Here is an 18,113-nt window from a genome sequence, read left to right on the forward strand (position 1 = left end):
GTTACAGATAGATGCATATTGTTATCTATTCATGCCCTAGCTCATAGTTGTAATTGTTGAGACACCTGAGATTTATGTATTTTTATTTATTTTGCTCAGTGAACTGAGCAGATGGAGCAGATTATTGTTCACCTAATAGTCTGCTCATTTTCCTGACTAATCTGTCGATGATTACTCTGTTGATGCTGCAGAGCAGAGTGGCAGTCTGGGATCCGTGTTGCCTCGTCATGCTCCGCCACAATCCAAATGGGCCATTTTCTATATGAATAAAGCATTTTACTGCTCTGTGCAACATATTTACCTTGAAGGGCTCGAGATGCATTGTAATTTGCACAGAAATGGTCTTTGCATTTCCACTGGGAAAAGATCAGAAGATCTGATGAGAATATTCCACATTTTTAGCCGACTTTCAGGATAACATCTTTTACTGGTGCAGCAGCAATTTTGTTTTGAGGTTGTGTTTTTTATTCATATGCAGCAGTAGAAAAAAAGACACTTGCCTTTGCAACAGTTGTCCAACAACTGGCAGCTATAAAAGCTTAAGCTCAAACTATGACACATTGTTCAGGGATAATTACAGCTCATAAATAACGCTTAAAGGGTTTGATGCATCATAATGGACTTTCATTGCATCCAGTGGCAGCGATGGAAGGTAAATAAGTATTTAAACTATAGTAAGTATATTTAATTTTCAATGTACTACTTAATACTTTAATGCAATTTTACTCAACTCAATTGAATGTGGAAACTATTCCAACTATTCAAAGAGAGTATTTGTCCAATATTAGTACAAGAGAGCAGTTTTTATGAGTGAGCCTGCAGGTGATGCAACGCATACTCCTGCCAATGGTTTCACACTAGCCCACTGATAAACAGGTGGCGTTACTGGGCCAGGAAACGCAGCGAAACGCCAAAAAAGATGGGAAAGAAGAGAAGACTGAAAGCTGGTAAACATGGGTAAGAACAATGCAGGTTTTGAACTTCGAACAAACAATGTTTTATGAGGAAGAAAATGCATTCATCACATTTGTAAATAAGGCTACATATGATGCACTTTAATGAGGACTACTGAATTTAAGTCATAGTTACTTTGCAGAGGAAGAGAACGTGACTGTTTTGTGTGCTCTCGTGGCGTAGAGGTAAAGGAACCAACCATCAATCATCGGCGTCACTGGTTTGAGTCCGGCTGGGGACCTTTGTCACATGCTGTTCTGTTCATTTCCAGTAAGCTCACCAATAAAGGTATGAAAAGAAGAAATACTACAAAATAAAACTACTCAACAGAAATGTAAGTGCCAAATGACAATAAGTATAAAAATATATCAAATACAATTTAAGTTTAGCACGGATATATAAATTATTTTTATTTTAAAGGATGTATTTTTCTTACAGCTTGTTACAGCTTTCAGGTCGTTACACATTTGCATGATACATTTGCTTCAAAATGGGCAGCTGGGCTTTTGATTTTAACTGCATCTGAAAACTCGACTCACTCCAGATGCACATTGGTTTTGATTTGTGGAGGCAACACGGAGGCTTGAATGCACCGCTGAGGGGAGGGGCCAGGCCTTCAGTGCGTTGTTATTCATTCCACAGTCACAATAATCACCTCAAATAAACACAATTATTCCCACAGTCTCTATAGAAAACCAGGCCTTAAATGTCACAAGTGTTGTGAGGCGCGCACACACGCACGAACGCACACACACACACAGTTTCACCGCTTGTGTCTGCCCTGTGTGCTCCTAGCTGGCTCCTTGTCCACTTGAATAAGTGTGGTGTGGAAGCACAACACTGACGAACCCTGACAGTCTTACACTTGATTTCAGGCTGCTGCATTCAGATGAAAAAGCAGGGAGTCGGCCTCGAGCACAACGGTCATCTGGCTGCAGCTCTACTGAGCACTGGCTGTATGAATGTATCTATAAATCCTTATTTCATCTAAAAACATCCACTTTACAAAAATCCAGTCGAGATAAATCCGGCATTGTTCGAGTTAATTTTCAAGGATTCAGATATATTCACAGACTGTTCAGACCATGTGACTGCGCTTCACGTGCAGGATAATGACTCACAAACAACCCAATGCACTGTCATCTAGAATACTGAGCAGGAACTCTACTGGTTTCATTTGAGTCTAGAATCCAGGTACAGCTCCCAGAGTAATCTGTGACCTGAGGTGACACAGCCATTGGGAATACTGTAAAACAGGCGTCTGCTTCAAGGTGATCAGGATTTAGGTGCTGTAGTCCTGACAGGAGTAATACAAATTTGGAAATGGCGAGCCACATACCATCATCTTTTTTTTTTTCATCTCCAGATTACGCTCTGTCCTGCAGGCCTTCACACTGTGCAGACGTATCGTAGCCGACAGATCGAGTGGCATCTTAAAAATTGTTGCTTTTTCTCAGCAGCCTCTGTCGCAGTGAATGTAACGAGGTCAAGAAAGCACCAAACTCCAGCTGATAAATGTCCTATTTTGCAGCTCATACAATAATAAACTGTATTTCAGCTTGCATGTGCTTTTTTGCGGAACCATGCATCTACAGTGTGTCGGTAAACAGGTGAAACAATTCAACCTCCACACAAGCATTGATCGAGTCATTCTGCAGTGATGCTCTGTTTGAGAAATTTAGAGATTTTCCATTCGTGAGGGGAAGCTTTGTTCCAAGGGGAAAAAAATGATTAATTTTCTCTTTCAGAGGGAAAATTGTTATAAACGGTACAGGAAATGTAGGTCACCTCTCTGAATCTGACTGCTCATACATCGGAAGTCAGAGTACAGTCACGTTAGACTTTTAGCTGGAGTTGGATTATATGACGTAATTTAACCACCTCTGGGTGGAGCCACTGCACCAAAATAATAAATATCAGTGCACATCATGATGACAATCAAGTGACAGTCTTTAAGGTAATCTGTGTTAACTGTGTGAAGCAGCCCATGAAAAATTGCATTGGGACAACACATCTCGATTCGCTTACTGTTGCTCCACATCAGGCACAAGCTACTGCAAATATGAAGGGAACATACTGAGACACTTTATTAGTCTTTAGCAGCATGAAAAATCTGTCGATCTATCAATGGTGACAACAGGGACAGTTGGGTTTCTCTTAATGGAAATGGACATGATGTAAGATTATGAGAGAGCAAGTCTCCTCATGATATTTAAATTCCCTATCCACAAATTGCAGATTCATAAATATCAGTCCCCCTAAATATTTAGTATTTCATCAACATCCATAAATGACTCTCTGATAAATCAATGAGTGAATCAAAATGTTGTGAAACAGCAACATGTCACAATATTAAAAGACTTTTAAAATGACTGGATCTGGCTCCATGTCACTGATCGAAGCTGAACTGTGAACCCGTGAGCTGAAACAACAGTACCGTGGTCCTGAAGCTTAGTGTGGAGAGCAGGAAGTGCAAAGTGCTTTTCTCCCGTTCTCTTTTCAAAAGAGCCACCCTGTTTTCATTTGAGCTATCGCTTCATGCAGCTAAATAGAGGGAAAGTTAGTTCAGCTGTGAGAAGGGAACAGGTATTATTAGGCTGGTGTCATTGCAGCACGGTCTGCATTATACTAACAGTCACCTTAATTGACTCGGCTCGTCCTCCTTTCCTCTTCTCCACTGTGAATTAGACGACCGGGAAAATGGCTTCCTGAGAAAACTGTTACTAAGACAACTGAAAATGTATTTCTTGGAAGCACGAACATGACAGAAAAATCTTCGAAATATAATTTGCAAGCTATTTCCTGTCTATGGTCACGCTGCATTTTTTTTTTCTCCAAATAAACCAATGCACGGCTAATTTTAGTCCAGGCCAGTTTTTTGCTCTGCTGCTCAATTTGTCTGTGATATTGTCAGATTCACAACGACCCAAACAAAAGGGGTCAAATCCTGTAGGGTTCATTTAACCGGTTCAAAGAAGGCAGGTGTGAAATCGCTCTGCGCCCGGCATGTGTGGGGGAAATGAGAGGCTGTTTTCCCCGAGGCACTGACACTCGCTGCCAATGAGTGAGTCCCATCTTAACTATCAATTAGTGGATGAGATGGCTTTGACATTGTGGCCTGCAGGAGGTCGAGGGTTTAAACTCAGTCAGTGATGACGTTGTTGGCGCAGAGCTATTTGGACGTCTTCTTTAAAAAGTTGCGGCCGTGTTAATTTCCTGTGTCTAAATTTATGTCTTTGTTTACAGTAGAATCCTTGTTCAAAAGAAATGTGTTAGTAAGGGCGGAGTTTCATCGGAGAGAACAAATTGCTCCCCGCTGTCTCGCAAGCAAACTGGAGCAAAATGGAGGTCGCATTAGAAAAAAAAACATACACTCTCTCTCAGTTTGTTTTGACACGGTAAGACACTGACATCATTCAGCACACAACACCCTGCAGTCAAACACACACACACATGCTCACACAGCGTAAATGATCTATTGCTGCTGTCCACAGTCAAGATATAAATGATTTACAGCAAACAACAAAAAGAGGAGAAAACTAGAAATGTGAGAAGTTAATTCTCACATTGAAGAGTCAGTGAATTTTTTTTAATTTATACATAAAACGGAAGGGAACTGGACGCCATTAGAAATAATATCTGAAATAATATAATAAAATGTGAGACAAAACAATAACCAAACAGAGAATCAACTCTTATTTCTTTTATATTTTAACTATGTATTCTAATGGTGCTAATTCCCCTCTGTTTTATGTATTGGATGAGTATTCACTGTCAGCACCACCATCTATACTGCTTACACTGTGAGGTTCACAGGGGTGAGATAAAGCAAAGCCAGGGGAACATCCAGTGTATCGCAGGGCCAACATATAAACTATTAATTCCCATACTTATGGTCAATTTACAGTTTCCAGTAGAAAGAACCCCAGTCTGCACGTCTTCGGGCTGTGAGAAGAAGACCCAGAGAAAACCCACACGAACACGGAAAAAGGGAAACTCCGACAGAAAAGCTGGGATTTGAACGGGTAACCATCTCGCTGTGAGGCCTGCGTGCCACCTTAGTATACACAATGTAAATGCAACAAACTTTTAATCATGTAAAACACTTTCAGAAAGGTCTCCGCACACACACGTCACCTCTGCTCACCTGACGGACAGTGTGTGTGACCCAGATTCCTACTGAAGTATGTTAAAAATCAGCCTTGAACTTTTAAGTATGAATGATGATGTGCAAACTATGGCTATTATCTGACACAGAAGAAGTCGATAACATTCTGACGATAACAAAATGAGGCCGAGATAAGGGAGACATTAAACAATGGATATAGTAATAATCTAATCTCATGGAAATATGTGTGGCGAGTGCACAGAGGGGGACAGCCTCATAAATCAACATTAAACATGTCGTTTTATTGGCCGGTTGTTGATGAGAGGCTTTTTTTTCCTTCCTGCCTGATCAAGCTGGTCACTGCGGCGGAGTGACAGGTGGTGGAGAGTGAAGGTGATTTATGGCCTCTCGTACAAACAGGTGTGCAGAAAATGCTCGGAAATGGCGAGGGGCTGTCGTGGAGCAGCAAATATATTCCGAGCACATGACGCCAACTCAAGTATGCATGCTTACAAGATCATAACTGAGGAGACACTTCAAGTCAAAATAGATAAACACCTGAATGAACTGTTTGGACTGATGCTGCCTTCAAGAGTCCATATGAGCACCGCCTCTTGTGATACTCACGACCTCAGGTGTCAGAAGTTTCGTGTGTGTCTGTTTTCAGGAAGGCCACAGAAGTTGATTTTTCGTTGGATGGTAAAAGTTGATTTATTGTAATTTTAGTCGTACGCAGTTTGTCTTTGTAGCCGTAAAATACGCCTGAAGAAAATGAACCCAGTGGCCTCATCGTTAGCTTCTGACACGATGCCTCTGTATTTCCTACACTACCCTAAATACCTGCTAGCTTGCTAACCCGAACCCTTGAACGCCGGGCATACGCTGTTCCATGACCATGCTATCAAACATTCCACGTGAGGAGAGCGTGAGACTATTTGTCCATCTTTTGTTTTTCCACAACTTCCACTTTCTTTGCAAAATGAATGGCACAGGGAGAAAAAAAAAAAGAAGCTTTTCTCGTTTCTTTCATCAATAAACGTAGGATCTTTGTCCTTTCTAAGCATCATTAGGTTGTAAAATCTTCTGAATATGCAAAATGTCTGTTTGAGTGTCATTGTGCATTCACATGTGTGATCTGGAAAATTAGTTCCATTCAAAACACAGAGGAGACTCAGCGAAAATCTGAATATGTTGGATGGAGGTATCCAAGCTTTATGTAAATGCCCTAAAAACATATATAAAGCATATTTTTGGTAACAGCATCCATGTTTTTTCTACTTTTCCACGTCTAAGCACATGAACACACTGAAGACAAAACAATTTCACACAGCAGAATCTTTTTCTTTCTCTTGTAAACAGACATTATATGAGTGAAAAATTGATTAAAACACTGCGAATAAAAAATAATAACAGAACCAGTGATAATACAGCTGCCCCTCAGTAAATATGAATTTGCAGCAGTTCCTGATGTTCTGTTGTTGTTCAAAGTTAGTGATTAAACTCATTTTCTGGCAGTTTGTAGTGTGGGCAGCAAATATCCAAGTTATGAGTGTTGGTGAGGGTCCACACGTTATTTCTCTCTAATAATAAGCTGCACTGTCGGGATTCAGCAGAAGTTTAACTTGTCATCAGACGAATGGTGCAGGTGAAATTTAGTTTATCCATTTAGATGATCCATGGATCAGGCGGTGAGCATGATGTCTCACTGATGTGGCCTGATCATCTTTAACCTGATTTTTATCATAAAACTTGATTTATTTTGTTTAAAGATCAGGACTCTTCTGAGTTTTAGTTGGTTGACAAAAAAATGTATTGTAAAAGTAAAAATCTGTGTGTCCCTACCTGTGCTGACGGCCTTTGCAAGTCGCCGCAGCCTCCTCTGGTGCGTCTTCCCTCTGTAGTGGATCTGGGCCTGGGCACTGGAGTTGAGCTGTATGTTGCACACCTGACACATGGTGGCGCTGCTGATGCTGTGTCGTCGCTCCCGTTTGGCCCTGTACCCTGCGCCCACCTTCTTTTCCTCCTCCTCTGCCTCCTCTTCCTCCTCCACCTCCTCCTGCACCTCCTGACTCTTGAGAGGGGGGCTGCTGTCCAGACAGTCGGGGCTCTTGGGACGTTTCATATCTGGATGGAGAAAAAGGTCACGGAGGTCATTAAAGAGAGAATTAATCAAGTAATTAACTACCTGGGTAAATTAACGTAAATATAAGAGTTGAAAATTTATATGAATAGAAGTAATAAATGTGTGTGGTCTGTATGTTGTCGATGCCTCCACAGGGGGGCAACAGAGCAGCAGAAAAGAAGTATTGCTCTATTTCTTTAAATCAATTTTATCTACATTTCTATAGTAAAGCTTAATTTCTCACTAAAGCAAACAGAGAATTCAAAGCTAAACAAATGGTTCTCACTTGGACTCATTTATCCTTTGGCCACCATGTTCTTTATCTGCACGTACACATTTCAACATGTCCAAATGCATGTGTTAAAAATCTTTGACGTCCCATTGAAAGGACTTGAATAAAACATCCATTAGCTGAAAGGAGAGCGGTCTGTCTCTCAGGCAAACAACACAGCATTACAACAGATAAGTATCTTGTTCCATCGCCTCTCTGTTAATCAGACGATAAAAGCTGATTCCCGGGGTACACAAAGCGACGTGTTTCTTTGTGGGAGCACGCCGCCGTAATACCTGTAATGGCTGAGCGGTTATGGCAGATTGACGGCATAAATCAAGCTGCAGCTCAGCACGGGCTTCACTGTGAATGTGGAAATGTCACCCAAAGTCTGAGCGAATTCTTTGCTTTGGTGCTGTTCATATGATAATGGCATCAATTAAGTCCTCATTGTGTTGCCCATTTTATCCTCCGCCTCTCTGCATGTATCCACCACCACCGCCGCCGCCGCTGCCCCCGCCGCCGCCCCCGCCGCCATCATCACCACAGCCAACAGAAACCATTATTTTTAAAATCTTTTCTGTTATAAAAATTCAATTTGTCTGGTGGGGAGATGAAAGTGTAATGGAAATGTGCTCACTGGAATCCATCAGCCTCCGAACAGCATCATGGACTTCAAAGCAGCAGCCCATCAACACAGGTTTTTGAGGGTAAAGTCTGGTTGTGATGACTGCTGGTGAAGGAATAAGACAAATTTAAACACAACTGGGTGTTTGTCTTAACCTTCACCACAACACACACACACACACACACACACACACACACACACACACACACGCCTAAGACTTGCTCATCACAATTCTCAAAATCCAGAGAAGTAATGGGGCATAAAAGCGACCGATGCGTAGCAGCCAATCACACGGATGCTACAGTCACAGGGTTGTTATGATGCCCTCATTTCTTCTGACTATAAAAATGGTTTGACACAGACAATTGTGCAAAACAAGTAATTCTACCCCCCCAAAAAAATCATGTGGTTACATTTACAAAATACAAATTTTGAAGGAAATTTAATGCTGAGCAAAACATTCAAACTACTTTTTAGTGTTTGGTGAAAATGTATTTTATAATAGGCCCAACAGTCTCCTCATGAAGCAACATTTAGATTTATTAGATGTGGATGTTTATTTGGATCTGTCCAACCCCTCCACAAAATTTAATGGAACTGGGTTCAGTAGTTTTTTTGCATAATCCTGCTAACTCTCAAACAAACATAACATCCTTGGCGGAGGAAATAAAACATTGAAACAACCTAACTCTAACAACACTGATGTAAAACAGAGAACCAACCGCTAAGACGCTAACCTTTAAACACACAAATTCACAGACCGTAAAGGTCCAAGGTAAAATATTAGAAACTATTATTTCAGCTACTTCTTGAGCTGCTACAAAGCTTTTTTCATTTTAGTACATCCAGTTCACTGCCTCTTATATCTGTGTCACTGACGGCTGCATGTACACAGACGTATTTTCACAATACATTTCATCAAGTGTTACCATTTTTGCTGTATGCTGATATATTGACTGGTTTCCTGAAAAAAACTACAACAACAAAACAAGCAATAAACTGCTGCTCTCAGACTGTCTGAGGTACAAATATGTCTCATTCAGTCAGGCAGCAGCTCAGACTTTTACTCTCAAGTCTTTGGTCTGTAAAGTCTGCATCACACCAGCGATGATGTTGAAACAGGGGTCAGTCAGAGCGAGGTGTGGGCCGTCTCACTCACTTGAGGTGGTTTGCATCGACAAGTTCCCTCTTTTCAGGGATGAAATGGAAGGAGAGAAATCTCTGGTACTCTATGTACCCATCTTCATGCCTCCGTGCCATGATCAAATATAGCACAAATGTCTAAAATACTAAAGTCCTGACAGTTTACAGCCAAAAAGTCAAACTTCATCTCCACTCTGACATCATTACATTCTGCCAAATTACTTTTTGTCCCATTATTCAACATCATAGATACAGAATTGACCATAGTCCATAGAGCTTCGCCTGTTCGTGGAGACGCATTAGCTTGTTGGTGGAAAGCCTCTATAAACCCATATAACAATTGTTTGCAGATAATAATCTTAAAATAAATAACCACCTGTGTGGTAATTCTACTTGAAGTGGAAGTAACATGCTCCTCAGTCTGCTGCTTCAAAGCTCTGGCATAGCTTTCTAGTCCAAGTCGAGCACTGTTCATGTTGGCCGATGCCTAACAACTGTTCATTGGTGCCACAACCCTTCAACCCACTAGAAACATCCGGGCTGCTGCCCTTACTCATCTTTATGTGGTCAGCTGGAGTTGGCAGCTGACAGGCCCATTACCAAACAACTTTAAACAGGTTGCCGGCTGCCAGCAGCTGTTTGGTTTCTGATGGTGCTCTGTACCGCAGCCAGCGCTGCCTGTTTGGCACCTGAGTGGGCAGCTGGGAGCAGCACCCAGTCCTCTGCTACAGAATAGATGGTGGAAGTGACTGGTGCTCCACACAATGAAGTGTGGCACCTGCAGTCTGCAGCTGTGGTTCCATTCATACAACCTACACAAAGTACTGCAAAGTGTAGCTTAACCACAAATCTTTTAAATCTATGATGATACCTGGAGGTTTATCAGGGTGAGGACAGGAAGAGATGTTTTGTTGATAACACTGAACTCCTGAGTCATTAACTCTTAACGGTGAATTGAAGTGTCTTTCACTTCACTTCTCTCTTTGTCTGTCAAGAGATAACAAGTGATTAACACGAGGAGAATTCTTAATTATCTGGAACTGTAAATGTTACCGTTTTGCATGAATTTATCATTAATCTGTCATCAACAAACGAGTCACAACAGACTGTGTTTACGAATGTTGATCTTTTTATTATACCAGGCCAGGCAAGTAATATGTTTCTATGTTTCTAAGCTGATTTAACTTCAATAAGCATAAGCACAAGGCTTGATACTAACTACTATCCCCCAACTGGGGGATCCATAGATTTTGATCTATACAGAGTTGAGGCATCAGAAACTCAGCATCCTTATCTGTACACACAATATCTGTTGAGGTGATGTCTTAGTAGTGAAAGCTAGTGTACGGTTTTACAGCAGCTCTTTAAATACCAGCACTCATCAGCCAGAATCTAGAGAAGATGTCGTAAAGCCTGCTTTATATACTCTCTCCGACCTGATGCCCTTTATGCTGTTAAGTAGAAATCGTAAACAAACACCATATACTAGGAGACGTGTATTGGCTCGACCGCCCAAAATCTTAGGACAACGAATAAACACTAGACACTGAGGTTATTTTTCGATCGTCTAAAAAAAGCCATCAAAAAATATTTATACTAATGATTCAGCCAATCAAGAGAGCAGATATAAAATCTATATCTATAAATCTTTCGCCTGCCATAAAGTGTGATCTCTTTGTTTATCACTCTAACTTCAAGCCAACAGCATGCTCCACATCTTTTCTTTATGGCCTAACACAGCTGCATGGAAATGACCTGTCAACTTCACACAGTACTTTATCTGTGGACTCGCAGTGTGAAGTCCTACATACTGTAAATGAAGAGAGGACCAGGACAAACTCATCCCTGTCCTGTAGTGCACAGTTTAGGTGTCTTGATAAGAAGACGATTTTTAGAATTCTAGTCACAGGAGGAAAAAAAGTTAAAACCGCGGATGTTAACCTGTCAGTTACATCGCCGACTTCAAAATAAAGTAGTTTGTAACTTTGTCAGTGCTAATTCTTCATCAAAGCTTCCATTGAGCTGTTCTTAAAGCTAATCTGGCATGAGATGATAGAAGTTACCACCACCAGCAGCACCAGCAGCACCAGCAGGGTATTAAGTTGACAGGCAGCGATAAAACTGGGAAAACCTGCTCAGCCCATTTCCCTTTAAGTTGCGTATCTGAGCAATTTGCTGCCTGCTGTTGTTTCACGTCTGGGCCGAACTTCTTTATCACTGAGTTTCGACGAACGAGGGGCTGCTGCTGGAAAAGCTTTGGCACAGTGACGTCTGAAAAGAGTTATCTAGAACAACATGCTGTCAGAAAGCTTTTTAAAATATCGTTGGGTTCTCCGGGAAAATGTGTGTGAAACTTTCCATTTTGATGTATAAGTTTTAAGAAAACACCTTGTTCCATTTATAAATCACTTTGATAAAATTACTTGTCTCCACTTGGATTATTGTCCTATATTTTCTCAAGGGGACACGGTACACCATGGAACTTCTCTATATATAGCTGCATATAATTCCCTGCAACATTATAGGCTATCTATTACGCTATAAAGTCTATTTGTATGTAATGTTTTTTTTTATCATTATTCTTTAACTGCACAATCTGCCGTCTGTCTCTATACAATTAAAGCCTGCTCTGTTATTATTAATCACATGCAACGATGATTCAAAGAACCAGGTCCTGTTTTTAGACTGGCCTTTATGAATTAAGATAAAAAATTCATTTCCCCTCATTATTAATTCCCCTTAACCTGTGAGCTTTCTTTCGAGGAAACGTCCTGGAATGAACAGGGTAATCCAGATGGGTCGAGAGGTGCACCGAGGTCTGCGGCACCTACATGAAAGGTGGCTGTTAATGGGATGTTCTGGCAAAGAAGTGTGCTCTTTCAAACATGGCTTCGCTCCAGACGCTGAGGCCAAGACGAGTTCCGCCGCTGCCACACCTGTCATCACTGTTCCATTACGTCGACAACAGACAGCAGCAGATTACATGATTGGCCTGGGCAGTGGTGGAGTATCAGTAATAATCTTGTTGTTTATAATGGGATATACTGTGTTTACAGAGCGATAAGTGTGTCTTAACGCAAAAAATAATAATTTCACGTATATTTACGACCACTATATGCCCCCCACACACAAAGCGCCAGCACCTATACAATTCTTTTTAGTCTTCCAGTCAATTACAGCCGTGTCGCTAGGCAACCCTGCACATCCCATGTGAAGATTAATTTGAACCTTTTCCACATAAATTGCAGCTCAATTATGCTGTAATTTATGTGAAAAGGGGGAATAAATGGACAAAATACCACATTTCACAGAACGGTGGCTGCAGAAAGGTGTGCAGCACATACAGCATGAAGTCTACAGAGAGCTGGAGGTGAGTGAACGCTGAAGCACAGTCCGATGACATACGATGTATTGATCTCTCCTCTGTGACATTGATGAACTAGATTACAGAATAATAGCCCAATGGATGAAATGCACGGAGCGTTGTCTCATTTCGCTCAGAGTTTTTTGTAACACTCTAACACTGACAGTCCCGGTCCCAGTAATTAGCCATGACTACGGTCGTCGCAACAATCAGAACGTGTTTCTGTTCCCCTGAAGGTGGACGAACAAACAATACCAAACAATCTGTTATTATTTCTACCTGCTGTCGTTGCTCTGGGCACTAAAGGCTTCATGGACAGCTGTGTAATGTGAACTCAAAAAACATTTTATTCGTTGCAGTCTGATGTTCCAAGTCGCTTTTGACTTTTTAAGATTTGAGACTACGACCTTTTCTCCAACCTTGACCAAGCGCTGTGAGAGACAGGTCTGCAATGGTGGAGCAGGTGGGCTGAAAAAAAGGTTTTGTCTTGATTCACAGCAGGGGTCAACAACAGGGAAGCAGTCAGTGGAGGCAAAAAAAAAATCCAAATAGGGAGCAGGCAGGAATCGTTAATTAGTAGGATGGCAAACAGGGGAAGTAGCTGGATTCTATGTTATAGTAGCACAGGACAAGATCTGAGGATCTTTTTTTATTAATCTGCAAATATTTCAACAATTGATTAATCATTTCAGTCACTCTGTGAGAAAAAAATCCCAAAACATCCTCTGGTTGCACCGTCTCCAATATGAGGAGGTTTTATCTTTTTCTTCTATTTGTCATAGGACAGTGGAGTGTTGGTCTGCACATCATATGAAGACGACAAATTACAAAATGTGAAACACTCAATATTATCTTCTAGAAAATAATTAATTGCCAGAATAATCAGCATAATAATTGATAATTAGAACAATCTATACTACAGTAGACAGAGTGGAGAGGTTGGTTAACGCAGCCATGAGAAGAGGCCTTGTTTTTGTGAAAAGAATTGGTAAATAATAACAGAAATTATACAACCAACGTAATAACCCTTGTATAATTTGCCTTGTTAGGATGTGGTGAAGTAAAAACTTGTCTTGGTAGTGAATTGATGTGTATCTCTTTTGTGCATGTCTGGGTAAAGATGACAAAGATCTCTTAAATAAGAGGTTCAAAAAGAAGCATGACTCACCTGGAAAGCTCAATTATGTATAAATCCAGAGACACACGGGTACATTCAAGACAGCAACATTCAAAAACATACTATTTCCCTCCGAACGCAACACAAACACACAAACGCAATATACTGTGTGTATACCATATACTGTAGATACACATGTAATCCCACAGCGTGATTGTCCGTTGTGTCAGATCTCTATGACACGGTCATTTGCAAATGTTCCACTCATACAATGCGGTGATTCACTCTGTTAGGTAAGTGAGTGGGAGCTGTTGAGAGGGTGCATATTTTTAGTCTCTATATTTCCCTTCCTCTCGGCCAGTACTGGGAACATGGGGCAACGACAGGCGATACTGTCTATATCCACATACTGTATGTAAGATGAAGGAAGTGACATATACTTTACTCTGAATCAACTCTTGTAGTTTAAAACTACAACACGTCTGACCTGGTCAGCGTATGAAGATGGACAATGTATCTCCATTTCATTCCACAATACAAATCTAAATATTTATGGACACGCCAAAGATGTCATTGGGAGCCGGAGTCTGTGATCGTGGGAAAGGGCCACAGGAGCGAGGTCCTGTTGATGCAAACACAATTAAAACCAAGCGTATCGGAAAAAGGAGCATTTGGACAAACATCAATTGGATAAGAACTATGCTGAATGACAGAGAATATCAATGAGAAAAACGTATTTCTCATGTACTTTGACTTTTTAGTTTGGTCCATGTCCCATGCACTAACATGGAGGTGGTTGGGTTTATAACATAAAGGCAGCCAGCTACCAGGGAGCAAGACACTTTGGCTTCACTTTTGGGAAAGCGTCATGTAGTCAAATTTTATATACAGTCCATGGTATCAACCTTTTTTTGCTTGAGCAATTTTATCAAACGACATTGATATTATAAAACTGAAGTGATTCTAGAATGTAGCTTCTGGTTCATACAGTTCATCTTGTGTTTTTAACAAGAATTATAGTGAAAATAATAGAACAACCCTGGTAGCTCATCTGGTAGAGCACGTATCACTATAACAGGGCTGAGTCCTCACTGCAGCTGACTGGGTTTAAATTCAGCCCACACTGCTTCGCTGCTTGTCATCCTCCCTCTCTCCATCAAATAATGCAGAAATGTTGAAAACAATTAAGATGAAGTAATAAATAACAATTCAGGCTGAATATCTGTGTTCATTTATTTTGCTAACAAGAAAAATACTGATTATAAATACTGACAGGTTATTATCAGTTTTCCCGTACGACAGAAATCTGGTGCCACAGAACCTGATACTGAGTCAGACTCAGATTATCTAGTAAACAACAACTTCTGGCAACACAGTATCTCAGTGAAGCCCCAGTAGCGCGCGCACGCACACACACACACACCTCAGGGGTAGCTTGGCTGGTTTCCCAACTAATGTCTGTTCTTGTCTGGCATCCATCTTCTAGACACCTTGCTGCTTTGGCCAGATAACACACACACATGTACACACACACACACACACACACACACACACACACACACACACACACACACACACACACACACACACACACACACACACACACACACACACACACACACACGTAGCAGGAGATTAGGTACAATGTTTAACAAAGAGGCAGAGCAGATTTCTGACATGCTGGCTCTTTAATTAGACCACTGGTATCTGAGGACACACACACACACACACACTCCGAGGAACAATAGAACATCATTAAGCACAATAAGCTAATAAATTCACAAAGAGTCAATTTGTTAAACACACACACGCACACACACACGCTAAGTGTTTGAATTGCAGGTTGCTTGTCAGCCACAGTGAGATGGTGTGACGGACAGATAAGTGTTAGAGCAGCCAATCAGCTGTCACCTTCTCTGATGTGTGGTGAGGCTCCTCAGCAGCAGACGACCCTGCATGTCACTTCTTTGGGTGAGTATTGTTAAGTATTTGCCATCAGAGGCGATATAATTTGAAACATAATAAATGACCGTCCAGGGTATTTCACACATTCCACCTTGTGGTTCTCTGTGGTATTCCTCTGAAGAGGCCTCTGCTCCTCCACGTTAAGACTCTCAGGTTGTTCTTGATATTTGTGGCTACCCTAACGTTTGTGTGAACCTGCTCACTGCGGCGATCAAACTCTTGACCTGATTCTGTCTCTGATCTGACCGTCTCCCCTATCACAGCCATTATGTCAGATCACTCTACCTTCTCAAAGTATTGAAGCAAAGCTAGCCGCTCTGCAGTGTCGCTGCTGTTGATGGATTAACCAATAACATCAAATTTACCTGCTCTTGGTCGGGGCTCCTGAGAATTGTACCTCAGTGTCCTGGGAACTCTACCAAACCTGGACAGTCAAAAACGGTCTCCACCCTGGCTCACTGAAGTAACACGTGCCCCGAAGCAGGACTGCAGCAGATTGGCTGAATGTGTGAGTGTGAGCTGAATGTGTGAGTGTGAACTGAATTACACGTGTGCTCTGTCGGATGCTAGAGGAGAATATTTTTCCCATAATCCTGGATTTATTTTTGATACTGTAGCCAAGTTTACTAAAAAGCAAAGGCCAAACTTTTTCTGCAGTAAAATAGACAAGATTACTTTCTCATGCCAGGATATTCACTGACAAAACAACAATCTTGAAAATAAAGTTCATTTTCAGGCCTATAATCATTGAAACTACTTTTATTGTAAGATACTGCAGCACTTTCCAAAATGGCATCTTTTCAACTGTTACCACTGTTTTCTTAAACGTCATTACTTTGGTGGAAGGAAACAGAAACAAATCAAAACATAAGTCACATTTTGGCACAAACTCACTCGTCATGTCTATTTAAAATAAATCTGTGTCCTTGCACTTAATCTCCTTTCAGCAAAAACCTTGACACTTCCACACAGAGATAGTTTTGTGCTAAACGTGAGCACTGCTGAGGAAGGACTGGCAGAATATAATCTCCTTCACCCAGGTGGAGTCTGTTGTGTAGCTTGACGCCCGGCTGACAGGCTGAATTCACTGTCGCAGAAAAAAAACCACTCAGAGAAGAGTTTGTCCTGGTTAACTAAAGTTTTACCACAAAAATACTGTTTTCCATCATAGTGTTGTTTCCAAACCTTGTTAATTCACTTTTTAGCACATTTTTCATTAAACATTAAAAATCAGCATGTTTGAAAGCAAAACTAAAAATGTTAGATATTGTCAAAAAGATTATTTAGCCACCATCCAAGAATTAAATTTTAATGGTCAGAAAATCAATAGATATGATGATCAGTGTGTTTCAAGTACCTACAAGTTCATTTTGATACCATTTGGAAATAATTGTAAATTCATTAAACAAGAGATTTCATTTTAATAACAAAATGCTTCTGCAGGAAACATTGTGGTGACCTAAGGGCTTAAAGGCAATGACCATGAACGGTTCCATTTTGAGTTGTGCTGGGGACATTTATTTCATGTCACCCCATTATGCCTCTAACCCTAACGCCTCCTCTCCGCTACTGATGATTCTTTAATGTAACATATTTTCAATAAAATAAAGCAAATAATGACATTTAAAAAAAAGCACTGACAGGACAAAAAATATACAAGAGTGCCGACCTCATTGTGGGTAAAAACTCTTGGTAAGCATTCAGCAGCTTTGTGATAAAAAGAAAAAACAGAGGGTGCAGAGGACATTGGATCAAGCCAAGGACGAAGAATGAAGAATGGTGCAGGAGGAGAGGAGAGGTCCCTGAATAGGACAGAGGAACTCCAAACTATTTTTACATGCAAACTAAAGGTAGTAGGTATAGACCTACTGACACACAAAATACCCCCAAACCTACAGAAAAGTAAACTATGAGCAGAAGTGAGGAATGGTTAAACTGGGACATTAAGGGAACTTGGAAGGACTTTTTTTTTTTTTTATCTGGAGGGAGGAACTGCACTTCAACCAAGGGCAACAGCAATTGTGGGCATCTGTCATCGGCCATCTGGGAGAGCCCTAAAGCTGCTGTGGGGACGAAAGCAAATGTGACCCGAGCATGAACGACAGTAATGTAGTGGAACACCAACAGCGCTTCTAGTCTCATGCAAACAGAAGAGAAAAAGCAATGACCGCACAGAAGTCAAACCAAGAAACGTGTATGTTAGAGGGTGGATTAAACAATTCATGCTGTGTTTTCTTCAGGTTGTTCTGGTTTCGTTCAGTTACATGATGAACTTTCTAACGAGTCAACCACCAGAAGACCGCATGTATTTGTTTACTTAAATTTAGGTGTATTGGGATTCTCGAATTTGTACATAGTCTGAGAGTAGAGTGGCTGCCTCCACTAAGGCCCCATAATCCCAATATGAAATCCACTAAATCTAGATTTTCAAAAATATTTTC

General features: G+C 41.0%; 1 protein-coding gene across 2 annotated transcripts in view; it reads right to left on the minus strand.

The window, feature by feature from the left end:
* LOC109626945 (zinc finger protein 385C-like) overlaps window positions 1–18,113 on the minus strand; it is a 53,648-nt gene that overhangs the window by 24,609 nt on the left and 10,926 nt on the right. For both annotated transcript variants that reach the window (XM_069517483.1, XM_020083211.2), the window contains exon 2: window positions 6,905–7,186. In XM_069517483.1, the coding sequence (XP_069373584.1) occupies window positions 6,905–7,186 (282 nt within the window). The remainder of the gene's footprint in view (window positions 1–6,904; window positions 7,187–18,113) is intronic.

The sequence above is a fragment of the Paralichthys olivaceus genome, chromosome 21 (assembly GCF_024713975.1).
Source record: "Paralichthys olivaceus isolate ysfri-2021 chromosome 21, ASM2471397v2, whole genome shotgun sequence".
In the NCBI taxonomy this organism is placed as follows: domain Eukaryota; kingdom Metazoa; phylum Chordata; class Actinopteri; order Pleuronectiformes; family Paralichthyidae; genus Paralichthys; species Paralichthys olivaceus.